This window comes from Gadus morhua, chromosome 9, assembly GCF_902167405.1.
Source record: "Gadus morhua chromosome 9, gadMor3.0, whole genome shotgun sequence".
Lineage (NCBI taxonomy): Eukaryota > Metazoa > Chordata > Actinopteri > Gadiformes > Gadidae > Gadus > Gadus morhua.
The window spans coordinates 20,611,469-20,624,571 of record NC_044056.1 but is presented as its reverse complement, the minus strand read 5'-3'; the positions used below and the strand labels follow the sequence as shown (position 1 = coordinate 20,624,571).

The following is a 13,103-nucleotide window of genomic DNA, read 5'->3' as shown; positions in this document are numbered from 1 at the left end:
GAATTACTTTCACTTTCAATAACAAACAATGAGAGGGTAAACATCTGGACATGTTAAGCTTGAAACAACAAAATTACAATTATTATTTTTTACTCTTAAATTCAATTCAATAGGATGTTTATATTATGTGTAGTATTGTGTAGTGTAGTATTCAACATTGAAAAATATATCTGATACCACCTTATATAAGTATAAATAGCAATAGAATAATAAGTATACCGTTTGAAAAGGTCCGAAACAATGTTTTCTATTCTTTTTTTAAATTGGTAGCTGCCAACGCTTGGAAACGAGGTAAAGTAAAAAATATAATAGATGATTTGCCCATGGATTACAATTTAAAAAGATGATATAGACCAAGACCTGTCTGTTTGAATGGACAACTTAGGCTATCTTAATTTTTCACAATATAACAGCAGCCAGCACATTAATGTGTTCTTTCTTTTTTGTTGTTTTTTGCTCTAATTGCCTTAAAGGGAACATATTATGAAAACACTATTCCTGGGATTTTGGGTGTTGTTTTGGGTCTCAGGTGCCCCAAAACGCATACAAACTTTGAAAAAATTCTGTACATGATTTTTTTGAGTGAGATATGCATTTCTGAAAGTACCTTTGCCTACAGTTACCAAACGAGCGGCACAGTTGAATATTGCCTCCCACTTCCCTACTCCCCTTCAATCAGAGCAGTCCGGAGGAGGAGGAAGGGATTGTACTCCCGGAGCTGAGCTGCCGGACTGCCGCCGAGCTAACCCCCGCTGGACTTCCGCCAAAGCTTCGGCGGCAGTCTGGCCGGTGGCCGGACGGCTTCGGCAGCTAAGGGCCCCCATGGCCACCGGGGGGGCCCCCAAGAGAGCTTGAAATGTTTTTTTTGTGATATATTAAGTCAAGGTCATCATTGAATAAGCATGGGCAATGCTGGCAAAAAAGATAAATATTTGCAGTGACCAGACGTGTTGCTCTTGTTGGTCCCAACGTGCCAATGTTGCACCACAAACGGGCTGGTGGAGCAGGTCATAGACTACGCTATACAACGCGACATGATGCAACATGATTCTACACGATGCAACGCAAGGTGACGCGCCACTTCACGACGTAACACTTTTGTGCTCAGTGTAGCTCCTGTTTTGGACGTCAACTTTTTGGCATTTTGATGCAAGCACAGTCCGTCTGACTAACTAGGGTTACCATCCGCTCATGTAGATAGAAAAGTAGCAAACTTATTTTTTTTTCAACGGAAAACTCCTGAAGTGGTTGATATGTTTATGTTCAGTACTACTTAGAACTGTATAACATAGAATTTGTAAGTGCTAATTAATACCAGACCACACCATTGCCTTTTCAGGTTGAAAACCATAGGAGGGTAAAACGTTGGGTAGGTTAACGTTGGGTAATGGGAGCAACACAGCTTCAAAATACAATAAGTGATAATGGACATGTATGGACGACCATTCGATTTGTGAATGATCAAGCATTGACAATAGTCAATAGTAGTGCCATGCCGAGGTGGTGGGGGGCCCAAAATCAAATTTTGTTTCGGACCCAATTGAGGCTTGAGCTGCCACTGGTGATTTGAGCTACCCTTGTGCCATGGTTGTTTGTAACTCCATGATGGCTGTGCCCCAACATCAAAGAGTTAATTTGCGATGCTAAAAAACATTTCTTTAATGTTGACTACAAACATGGTTGGGGAATCCTACCACAAAGAATGGATACGTATTACATATAGCCTACATTGACCTTCACTCCCATTTTGTTTCAGTTCCGCTGAAATTTGTTTTCCAAGATAAAGTTATGCTGGCAGGTTATATTAAAATAAAATCCTTAATCCTTTAAATAAGGAAATTGAAGCCAACTAACATCTAAATTGTCATTGTCCATCTAGCAAATTTGCCAAAAATCTACCTGTAGGTTGCATAGTTGTTATTGTAAGCAGAACAGTGCTTGCAAGTTGGTGGTTTTCCCAGTTCCAAGCTTCTAAACCAGTTTTGGGTGAACAAGTCAATATTATTAACAAGTAAACATTATGTATTTGTTTAAACAATTAAAAAAATGACCCTTTTTAGTTACACCTCAGATCCCTTTAAATTATTGTAAAACTAAGGCTTTGCCCAGTGTGCTCTTTGAACGGTTGTTAAAAGCAGAATGAACTTTACTCTGTTGGAAGAACACATGAGCCAGTAATCTGCACTACAAGTATATCTAACACACCTGTAACAATATAAAGCAGTATTTTTTTTACTATTATGTTGGACATTTATGTCTAAATAATTCATAGCATGTACAAAAGTAACTAATTAAACACGCAATCACAAGAAAACGAGTTCACAGCAATGTATTAATAATTTAATTCAAGATGTACTTCATACTTATTACAAATCTATTAAGGCTTTCTATTCGAGCAACACAATTTGCATAGATCAGGCTTGAGAGCACATAGATTACATCATGATCAGCAGTGCAATCAATTACCCTCTTCTCATTCATGTTTTTAATCTGTTCATATGAACGTGTGACAAGGCATTAAACAAAATGTGAGGTAGTTAATTCTTTAAATAAACTTCCTCCTGTTGGGATACAATGAACACAATTCATGAATTTTGTGAAAATCATCATAAAAAAGTGCAGAGGAACACCATTAAATTGCAACATCGAACTTTAGTGTGTGCCCTAAACTATTTAAGGTTAAACTCCTACATATTGATAAATGCAGAACATTGGGGAGTTATTTATGAATAAATGCAACACATTGTAGATGGGGAGACCTTTCACTATATTCATATTTCACTTATGATATTGAGTTATGAGCAAGTTGCGCCTCTCCAGTGTATTAAACATACAAACAAATTCTAGGCTGCATTACAAAGTGCTGTATAGCCTAACAAACATTAACATTCACTCACAACCATCATAAAAGAACTTTGCAAGAATGTTGCATATCCTATAAATTACATCCTGGCCTTCAACACTCAAAATGGTATTATCATCCATATCTGCACATAATCAAAAAGTGTCCTTAGCCATCATCACGGCTTGATTTTTAGGCTAGGCTTCAGCAGTGTTACGATCCCTAACAGAGATGACACCAGCCCACAGAACCCAACCACTCCGCCATTCGTTTTGTATATACCCAAGTGGTTCATTGGAATGAACAGGTCGCAAATATTTTTCAGGGTATCCAAGGCAACGGCAGGATTGTCCCTGAAGCTCTCCTGGAGGAGGAAGAGAAAGGCGTCCAGCTGGGGGACGAGAACCTCTGCCACCTCAGGACTCTGGTTGAGGTGCTGGCGCATTCTCTCCTGCATGTGCTTATCTCTCGCCCTCTGCGCCATCATCTGGGAGGTCTCGTAAACATCCCTGGTCAGGTTCAGCACCAGCGTCACGAAGTAGAAGCGCGAGGCGTTCCGGCTCCAGCGCTCGGCGTCGATGTCTCGGACCAGGCCCAGGCTTCTGGCCCAGAGCACGTTGTCGCAGAGGAAGTAGAGAGCACGGTTGATGTTGGCTATGGTCAGGCACAGGTTGAGCACGGGGTCGGCCAGATGGATGGTTCTCTTTGCCGTCTCGATGGCGCTCACAGTGTTCCCCAGTCTGAGCACTGGCAGGGAAAACATCAGCAAACAACATTCACTTTTACCTTGTGATATCCATGAACATCCTAACATCTTCAAAAGGGACTTTGTTGCACTTGTTGAAAATCTAATCTACGATGATTGTTCTCAGCCCTGCTTCACTAAGTGGAACACTAAACAGTTAAATACAATCTTAGGTGCATGATGAGAATGGGCCAATAACATACTCATATCCCATATCACTCTTGCCAAGAAGTTAAGGCACATATGGATATTTCACAAGCAGGTGCCAAATCTTATTTTATTTTTGAAAAAAATTCAAGAAGTGCCTTGACCTTGGACTTAAACATCTCTTAACTGTTCCTGATGCTTGGTTCATGATAAATCCCCAACAAAAGGAATTTTAAGTGTTGGTGTGGCAAAAATACATAGCATTAAATCTGCATTTAAATATTTAACCACCCAGTCTCGAAGATATAGAGCGCTGTCAACTTCACAGTTGTTGATCAAAATATTTATATGTATATATTTTTTTTATTTAATTATAAATAAAATAAATATATATTATCTATTAGGGAATATATAAAATGCATAGTTTTATAATGTATATATCATGCCATCATATATAAATATATGTATAGTCTTCTTCACAGTCATTACACATGATGTCCGCATACCATCAGCACCGAGGGCGGCTTTCACTGATAAAGCATCGTGTCTCACATTAGCGGCCTTGATTGTATCTCTCAAGCTGAGTTTGTTTTTGAATATGGCTGTATTTATGGTACAAAGCCAGCAGCACAGACACATTATACTTCTTACACCGATTAGACATTGATAGTGAAAAACCAATGCCGGATTCTGTCACTCTACCCTTTTTGAACCGATTTTGATATAGAGGCCCATACTCTACTGTCAGGTATTCAGGTGATCTGTGAGTCAGTAATGTGGACACGTATTTAAAACCGATTCCCAAAATATCCACCAACACACCATGCATGCACGCAGTGTGAAGTATTAAAAATTGTATGTGTATGGGTTGGTATCTACTCATGTATCTAGTATCTATAGTTTTGGTTTTTCTCTTAAAATATTCCTTTCCAATGTGTGCTTTTTCACATTAGATATGTAGAGAGGTTGGCTGTTGGAATGTTACCTCTCCAGCGCATTGCAATTTCTGTAACTTCACAATACTGTTAACTAGCACTTCTGTTATTTTCAGCAAACTTGCAAAATATGTTTTTGAATATTGGCCAATATAATTGCTACATACATACACATAACCTAAACTTTGAAACACCATAACAGTTATCAAACATCAAGTGTGTGCGAAGTGAGGTGGGCGTGGTGTAGTCGGATTGTCTTAACTAATTAAAAACAACGGTGACGCGGTTCTGATATAAAATATAAATTGACATTGATTTTAATTTGGATTAAAAGAAAGAAAGCCTTTTAAACCTTTTACAATGGTTATAAGTTGCAACAACCTCGAGGTTATCCGCAAGCTGATAAACCCTTAGCTCTTTCCTTATCGAGTCGGATATTGATGAGCAGAACACTGCACGTTGTAACATAACAAGTTATATGTGGCATGTCATAGCCTATATTCTAATAAATAACATTTGTAAGGTATCAAAATGTGCAGAGTGGTGTCTACTTATACTTCAAGATCTTGGTTAGGGTGAAGACATGAACTTTGCATTGTTTAGTATACGGATCCTGCAGAACAGATGTGCATAATTATACAGAATGGAGCATTTCAAGTGTAGACTTACATTTTCTCCCACTGCTCATGCTCGACTCCAGACTTTGCAGTTTTGCAAGGAGTTTCTTCCTTTCTGAACTGTTTCGGAGTAAGTATTTCAACAGAGCACAAGCATATTGGGTCGCCCTGAAAACAAAACATCGTGTTTTTAGCCCGCATTCGCAAAGTTACTGATTATTATTTACTTACTAAATGATTGTACAGAATGTAGTACCTGAAAATCCTATCACGTCCTTGACTTTGATTCGAGATTTTCACAAACGTGTCCATTGGATCCGATTTGAACAATTTGTTCCAGATCAGCTATCCAGTTAGCTTTAATAACTTAACGCGACACTGCCTTTAATTATTACCAAATGTTAAACGTCTATCAAGCAATAACGCCCCTAAACACCAACTGGTTGTAGCGTCTTTTCCGTGTCGGAATGAGTTATAGACAACAGGTACGATAACCCACTAAACCCATAAGTAGATAGTAACTACTAGTACACTCCCTACTATGCTGCCCTGGATGTTTCTGTCCGGACAGTTTTGCAAGCGGACCAAAAATAACAGGATGTGTTACCTAGAAAAATAAAGAAAAAATACTCAGACTTCTATACTAATAATTAGTCATGACTAATGACTATATAATACTTTAATGTTATATTATTATTATTATTATTATTATTATTTTTATTGTTATTATTATTAATAATAAAAATAATAATAATAATAATAACAATAATAATAATGGGAATTATTATTTACATTCTTTCATCTTTGTTATTTATTATATTGATGATTCAGAATAAATTAAAATATATAACTTTGTCAAAATATTGAAAATGTATTTTGTCCATTACAGTAAAATAACTCAAGACGATTCCATTATAGATATTTCATTCTGTTCAAATCTAATACCTAATAAATATTTAACCGAAATCGAACTAAAATAGAAGCAGTCTCTGTATGTATGCCATTAATGTCTGTCTGTCCTTCAAATACTCAACAACATCATCTGATCGCCTTCACACTTGGTGTAATGTTGAGAACCAAGGAGGGGCAGCGTGGACTTGATTGGATGAGAACATTTTGATATAGATGCAAGCAGTAATACCGGCTGTCAAGCAATTGGGCCTTTCATCAATTGGTGAGTAGTTAGCCCAGAGGTCGCAGAAGCAGACTAGTAGCCTGCAGACACACCAACCAGATCAAATAGGTTGCTGGTTCAAATCCTTTGCCAGAACACACAAAAGCCTGGAAAAAATGATACCTGGCAGCGATTTTGTCACTGACAATGGATTGATCTCTCCACAACATGAACTAAACTTATGTTGCATACTTCTCCAAGATTTTTCTGTTTGTCCTAGTAACATGCCCCGAAAGACTTTGAGTGCAGCGGGCAGGTCTCCCTCAGAGCTCTGCATGTCTGAGCCTGGCCCAGATGAGAGGAGGGACGCGCGGTGGGGGGGAATTTGGAGAAGGGCTGTAGGCTGGCAGCCAGCGCTACTGATATTTTCTATGCTATTTTCCATTGGCTGAACAATTTTCTTTCTAGACTGGGCGGGCAAGACGCATCTTCGGTGGGCCGAGTCCAGCCCTGCCCCTAGGTACCAGCGGCCCGCACTGCGCTTATAAAAGGATCATCTTAAGGACATTTATTTGGCTTGTGCTACTTGAGTAAGGGTGCTTTTGGATAGCCGTAGCATTTGCCCTTGTATGGTCATCATTTCTATACCTTGAGGATAGGAGCTCTTTTGTATGCTTTGATCTCCTCTGATTCATCTGAAATATTTTCTCAGGATCATCTGAGAAAAGATTTCTCAGCGGTCGATATATTCTTTGCAGAATGGGTTTCTAATCACATAAATAGCTAGCATCAGTAGCTTTGAAATCCTTCTCATTGTTGTTTGTTTTGTTAGGTAAATAATCTATATTCATAGGATCCGATCTACTCTAATTTTGTTGACACTGAATTTGAGATTAAAATAATGAGTAATCTGGACTGAATAAGTGGGTGCTGAGCTGCTGTCTACCGCTATGAACTACTTGTTAATTAACTTTTGGAATTTGGATGGATGGTGAGAGCCTGTGTTAATTTAGGAATGTGTGTGTATGTGTGTGTTCAGTGTCACTTTGTTCAAAGAATTATGTGCTCTGGAGTCAACAGAGCTGGTTCAAATCCTGAACTAAACTTATGTTTAGTTAGATTCAATGCACTGGCATTGAATCTCCAACTCATTATATTATGATTATACTTAATTTATTACTTTAGATGTTGTTCTTTTAACTCAAGTTTCGGGAATTTGAAAGTCTTAATTGTATTATATTTCTGTTGTGCGCTACATATAGGCCTATCTTACATTTCGTTGCATAATATAGCATATCACAAATATTGTGATGCTCCAATGTACAAAGCAAGGATTATTTCATCACCATGCCATGGGAATGATTGTAAGATACAGCGACGCATTTGTAAATCAGCCGATGGTTTAAGGCCAAAACAAATCTGTGAAGCTCCATCGACGCAAACAGTCCAGACCACGAGTCCTCTCAGACGAGCCAAGTAGGGACGGGATGGGGGATCAGCCCAGAGGATGCAGAACCTTCTTTCTGGGCTTAATTAGTCAAATTCATGAATACTCAGAAATAGGATGTTTTTATTACACATTATGCCACACAAACCTGTATACGTCAATGAAATGTAGAATGAGCAAATGAAGAGTTGTTAAGACACAAAGGGTTACAACAGCGCTTGTTGCATTTGCTCCACTGATCCATGAACGGTTCAGCCCTGCTGGTTTCTTTCAGTTAGGCTACTGCACATTCATACAATGCAACAATGCCCCAATATATATATATATATATAAATATATAATGGCATATAATGATCTATACATTATAAAACTATACATTTTATATATGCCCTATAGATAATATATTTTTATTTTATTCATAATTAAATAAAATATATATATACATTAAATATTTTGATCAACATTTCTGAGTAATCTTTCATTTATTTGGCAACATTAAATTACATATGAATATTCAAATGATGCCATTTAAACCTGGTCAAGTTGAATAAAACCTTGTTCATGGTATTACTTCTAGCTAACTGATTCAAGCTAGCTATGCCTCACTCACAATTTTTGAAGTGAGGCAAGAAATAAGAAAAATAATTGGTTGAGTACTTTGACCACCTGTCTATTTGTGTTTGAAGGCATGGATGTTATTTTTCGGTTTTGGGATTCTATGTAGGCTGTTAGGTTTGGTTCAATAGGGGTGAACTCAGCATGCCATGGCCAATTCCACGTTATTCTGCATTGAAATCGATTCGTAAATGAATGAATATTTACACTACATTTAGGGCATTTAGCAGACGCTTTAATCCGAAGCATGTCCTAAATATCTAACAATGACACTGTTTATCAGCCCCCCTGTTGAGGACGACTCTCCTTGTCTGTGGCTCTCTCAAGCCACTGTGTGGGCAGAGCTGTCTAAAATCACAAAGCCAACAGCAGCAGCTCAGATCCACAAATAAATAAAACCAAAATATTATTTTACGCAACCGTTTTCTCCACAAATTGTGTACAAGTCATGTTCAATACACATAATATATTATTTGATACAACGTCATCATTGAAAATGAAAAAGTATATATCTGCAGTAGCAAAGACAGAAATAAGTGGACCCCCTACTGATCCTAGTGAAAGGGGGCCCAAGGGCGCCGCCCCCCCACTCCTATCGCCAACCTTTCATAAACTTGAGCAAACGTACATCTCAGAGAAGGGTCCCACAGTGGTTCCTTATGAAACCAATTTGTCAAAGCCATAAGTAATCATTTCTATCTTGTACTGCTGTATTTCTTTGTGTTCAGGGCTGTTCTTGTTAATTTCTTGGGTCTATGAATTGCGAAAGGCTTTTCTTTTGTGCTGATAGGTTGACGTATTTGTCGCTTTTGGTATAAGTTTAATGCAGTTCACATTTTTGGAGCTCTTTTTGTTCAATTATTATTATTGAGTAGGAGACAGAGAGAGCTAGCAGCAAAGCAGGCCTTTATGTCTACCTTTTTTGAAACAATACTTGACCTCCTATCAAAGTTAAAGCAGTCAATTGACTCTCCCACAGAATTGTCATTTATGCCAAGTACAATGGCAAGTCCGTGCCAATACTAAACTTGTTAATATTTAGCTTTTATCCAAAACAAGTAACTGTGATTTTAGAGGTCATATCATTAAGGAGCATGTTTTGTATGCTTTTGCAAGGATGCCTCGGTTAGGCTGTGGACATCAGAAAGCTTTAAACACAGAAACTTTCAGCTGGGGATTGATCCCCCCGGCCACTGCACCATTTACCCCCACTATGTAAAGTCGTGTAATTACTTAAAACCATTTAACGGACCTAACATAATTATTGCATTAGATGCTATGGTTTATAATCAAGTTTTGGGACCACCTTACAGAAATAATTTGAAAGTCTTAAATCTATTTGTAGCATTAATATTATGTTCTTATAATATTTAAATGCATTATATAGCAGATCATACATATTGTGAGGCGCTCATCTACAAAAAAAAGTGCACATGAATAGAGAGAAATGACTGATAAAATCACAACAAAGCAGTCACTGCACTGCAACAAAGCAGTCATTTGAACAAAGCAGTCAATTGGAATAATATATTTTAAAACAGTTTTTTTGTTTGGTGTTGGCTGTTGTTTCCTGGCTGTTGTCTTTTCCCTTTGGAAATCACTGTCAATTAATTTAAAAGTTGGCCAGTTAACCGTCCTTATATGCTGCGCATATAAAGAGATTTTGCTTCAACCATTTACTCAGTGACAGCCAGAGGCAATTTATTTTTGTGTAGAGTAATTATACAAGGTCTGTGTGCTGTGAGACTATATGCTAACAGCACATTTGTGAACGTCTATTGCTTTGTAAAGAGATGAGTAACTGGTTTTGGGATGCCCCAGGTGACTACACCGCAGCAGCAATTAAACAGCCAGAAAACTCCCCCTGTTTAAGCAGGAGATCTTCCGCCTATGGGTTTCAAAAAATGTGCAGGTTTTAGAGAAAACAGCCACGTAGGGTTCAACAAGAGCAAGTGCAAAGGGCATGGTGATCCCCCATCGCACAAGCAGGGATTGCCATAGAAATACTTATATTCATAGATGACGCATTGACTGCTTGGCCCATTGCTGCGACACAGAAACGTCCCCACCATATTGAAAAGGCCAAGACTGGCCTGTTAACAAATACAAGTAAACAGGGCAGATTTTGCTTTTCTGGAAAAAAAGCCCCATAACATGTACATTTCTCCACCGATTTCAATGAGTTGTTTTTATTAAAGTCTTATTGATCCACGTGGAGTTGAAGCGACAATCATCAACAGTGATTTTCGATCCAAAGATTAATGGTGAATCTATGTTTAATGCTGAATCCATGTTTTGTGTTAAAAATCACTCTGAACCCATTGGTACAACGATATAATAAAATATAATACACATAATTTAAATCCTACAAACACATATTGCAATATTACGAATCAAAGTGTGATATAACTTCAACAAACACTTCAACAAATAATTTCACTCTTAATCTATGTTTGATGCTGTCAGCTACAACAAGGTGGACAACCCGGAGATCTGAGCTGCAATCCAAATTTCTGCCCTGGAATTCCAAGTCGGACACCAAGTGTAAGCAAATAGAATACTAGCAGTGGGTACATTCCACTGGACAGGCTGTTCGACTGATCTTTGAAGCAAACATCATAGCACTGCCCTATGACTTCTATATGTCTTAGTGCAGGGCAGAATATGAAATGGCTTGTAATGGCTGATAACAATCACAGCTGGTGGCAAAAAAGGGGTGCTTTAATATCCCCTAACATCAAAAGACAGTGTCACCTATTGCATTTCACCGTTGAGATAAGGCGGAAGGTCAGAGCTCTTAACGTGACCCGGCTGTCCGTCACTCAGCCTGTGCCTTCCAGAGACATACATCTCTGCCCCACTATGGAGCCAAAACGAGATACCTGCTGAGGATGAGCTACCTCAGCTATTGAGCATGCTCACGCCGTATTTTGTATGGTGCCCACATCCAATCTGCAGAGACGGTACGAATAAACTCTAAGGCATTTGATTATGTAGCAAATCAGTTCACGTCAAATGTGTAAACATCAAGGCTCCACCTTTTGATTTGGTTGGACTCTCAGTATGCAATGGACGAGAGAGGGATATATTGTCATCTGGCAGCCAATGAAGACGAAGCACTGAGTGATGTGATATGGATAGCTGTTGGCGCGGAGGACTGCACTTTCTGCATCTGTAGGCAAGGAGTCTGGTGCCAAGGTTGGAGGATATCATATTCCTTGCCTCAGAACAATGGAGGCTGCAATCAGGAACTTGGTTGCATAATTTAATCGAGGCTGCAGAACTAGGGCCCCAGCTGGGACAATCTTCAGAGGGGCCCACTGCAGGAAAGTGTATTTAAAGAAATTGATTGGTTGTTTCGTTTGACCTTGGAAGTGGTCATTTCCGAGTTCCCAGTCAGAAACGACCACATGAACAACTCCTTAAGTCGGATTTTCGACTCAGAGTTGGAAGAATCTCACAACCCCAAGACCCATGATGGCTGCTCCATACATCAACCGTAATGAAAGCTGTTTATGAGCACAAACAGTCATACACACAGTGGTTTCCATCCTCTATCTCTGGAAAAGATGCTATTGTTAATGATGGGTTACCTGGCTAGCTATGTGTCTAACAAGGTCTGTTGCTACACCCCACCTGGGTTGTTTTCTTTTGGACTCCTCAAGACAAAGCACGCAGGGGGGTGATGTTGAAAGCCGTTTTATTGTAGAAGTTGGTGGTTAATGATACATGGCGCTGGTGCTCCATGCTGCCATGCAGGAGACCTCCCTGAGTGTGTGCATTGACGGCTGGTTGAACCTCTGCACGTTGTGCAGCCTTACCCAGTCCGAGAGTCCAATCAGTCCGACTCGACTCCTGCTTAAAACAGCCATCACCCACACACACACAATCCCTCACACTGATATTTGCTAAAGTGCGTATTGTTTTTTTCTGAATTGTTCTACCGGAACACTGCTGCGACATCCCATATCAAAGGTAAGTAAACTGGAATAGCGGTACATTCTGTTCAGCCTCCAGTCCGAGCTCCAACACCATTCAGAGGAGATAGTGTGGGTTGAGTAACTGCTTCCCAAAACAAAGGAGGCCATTGCAGTCGCTGTGCGCTATGGACCACCAATACAAAATGAATTGTATGAACTATTGGAGGTGGAATATAAGAGTGCAGCCTACCTCTGGAAAAGGAAGGAGTGATAATGGGGGATTTGGAAACAAATGAATTTATGCCTGGCAGAGTAGATAGCAGCCGACTTAAATCCCTTGCAAGCTTCTGTCATGAATTTGGGTTACATCAAACAATATTGAAAACCACTAGAGGAGGCCTATGTGTGGACAGACTTGTTCTGATAGTAGAGTCTGATAGGATAGGCTGGCATGCTGGACATGGGGGTTAGTGTTCAAGAAACACCACTAAAACCCCAAGTGTTAGTGGTTTTCATCATTCTGCTAAGACGAGATCCACCAGAGAGTATTCTAAAGACACCTTGGAACCACAGCTCATGCTGTTGGCATCGATGTGATCAATTATAAATCTGTACTTTACCATGTACAATGTTTCAAAGAAAGCTACATACTTAAGAAATATCAATAGTTTGAGACTAAAATCTGATGGGACACACAAGTAAAGCTGGTCATATGCTCATC

The 13,103-nt window shown here is 39.2% G+C and overlaps 1 protein-coding gene across 1 annotated transcript; it reads right to left on the bottom strand.

Annotated features, from left to right (window-relative positions):
* Window positions 1-2,318: 2,318 nt before the first annotated feature.
* pex11a (peroxisomal biogenesis factor 11 alpha) lies at window positions 2,319-5,850 on the bottom strand. The gene is made up of 3 exons (XM_030365755.1): window positions 5,543-5,850; window positions 5,339-5,454; window positions 2,319-3,589 (listed from the first exon to the last, which is right to left on the bottom strand). Exons 1-3 carry the CDS (start codon window positions 5,596-5,598, stop codon window positions 3,021-3,023), a joined length of 741 nt encoding a protein of 246 aa, XP_030221615.1. The 5' UTR covers window positions 5,599-5,850; the 3' UTR covers window positions 2,319-3,020.
* Window positions 5,851-13,103: the final 7,253 nt, after the last annotated feature.

Excerpts from the sequence above, each read along its gene's own strand:
- pex11a (XM_030365755.1), bottom strand. The coding sequence starts at position 5,598 with ATGGACACGTTTGTGAAAATCTCGAATCAAAGTCAAGGACGTGATAGG. Across the intron at positions 5,455-5,542 it reads GGACGTGATAGGATTTTCAG|GGCGACCCAATATGCTTGTG; the intron begins GTACTACATTCT and ends TTTTGTTTTCAG. Across the intron at positions 3,590-5,338 it reads CATGAGCAGTGGGAGAAAAT|TGCTCAGACTGGGGAACACT; the intron begins GTAAGTCTACAC and ends TTTCCCTGCCAG.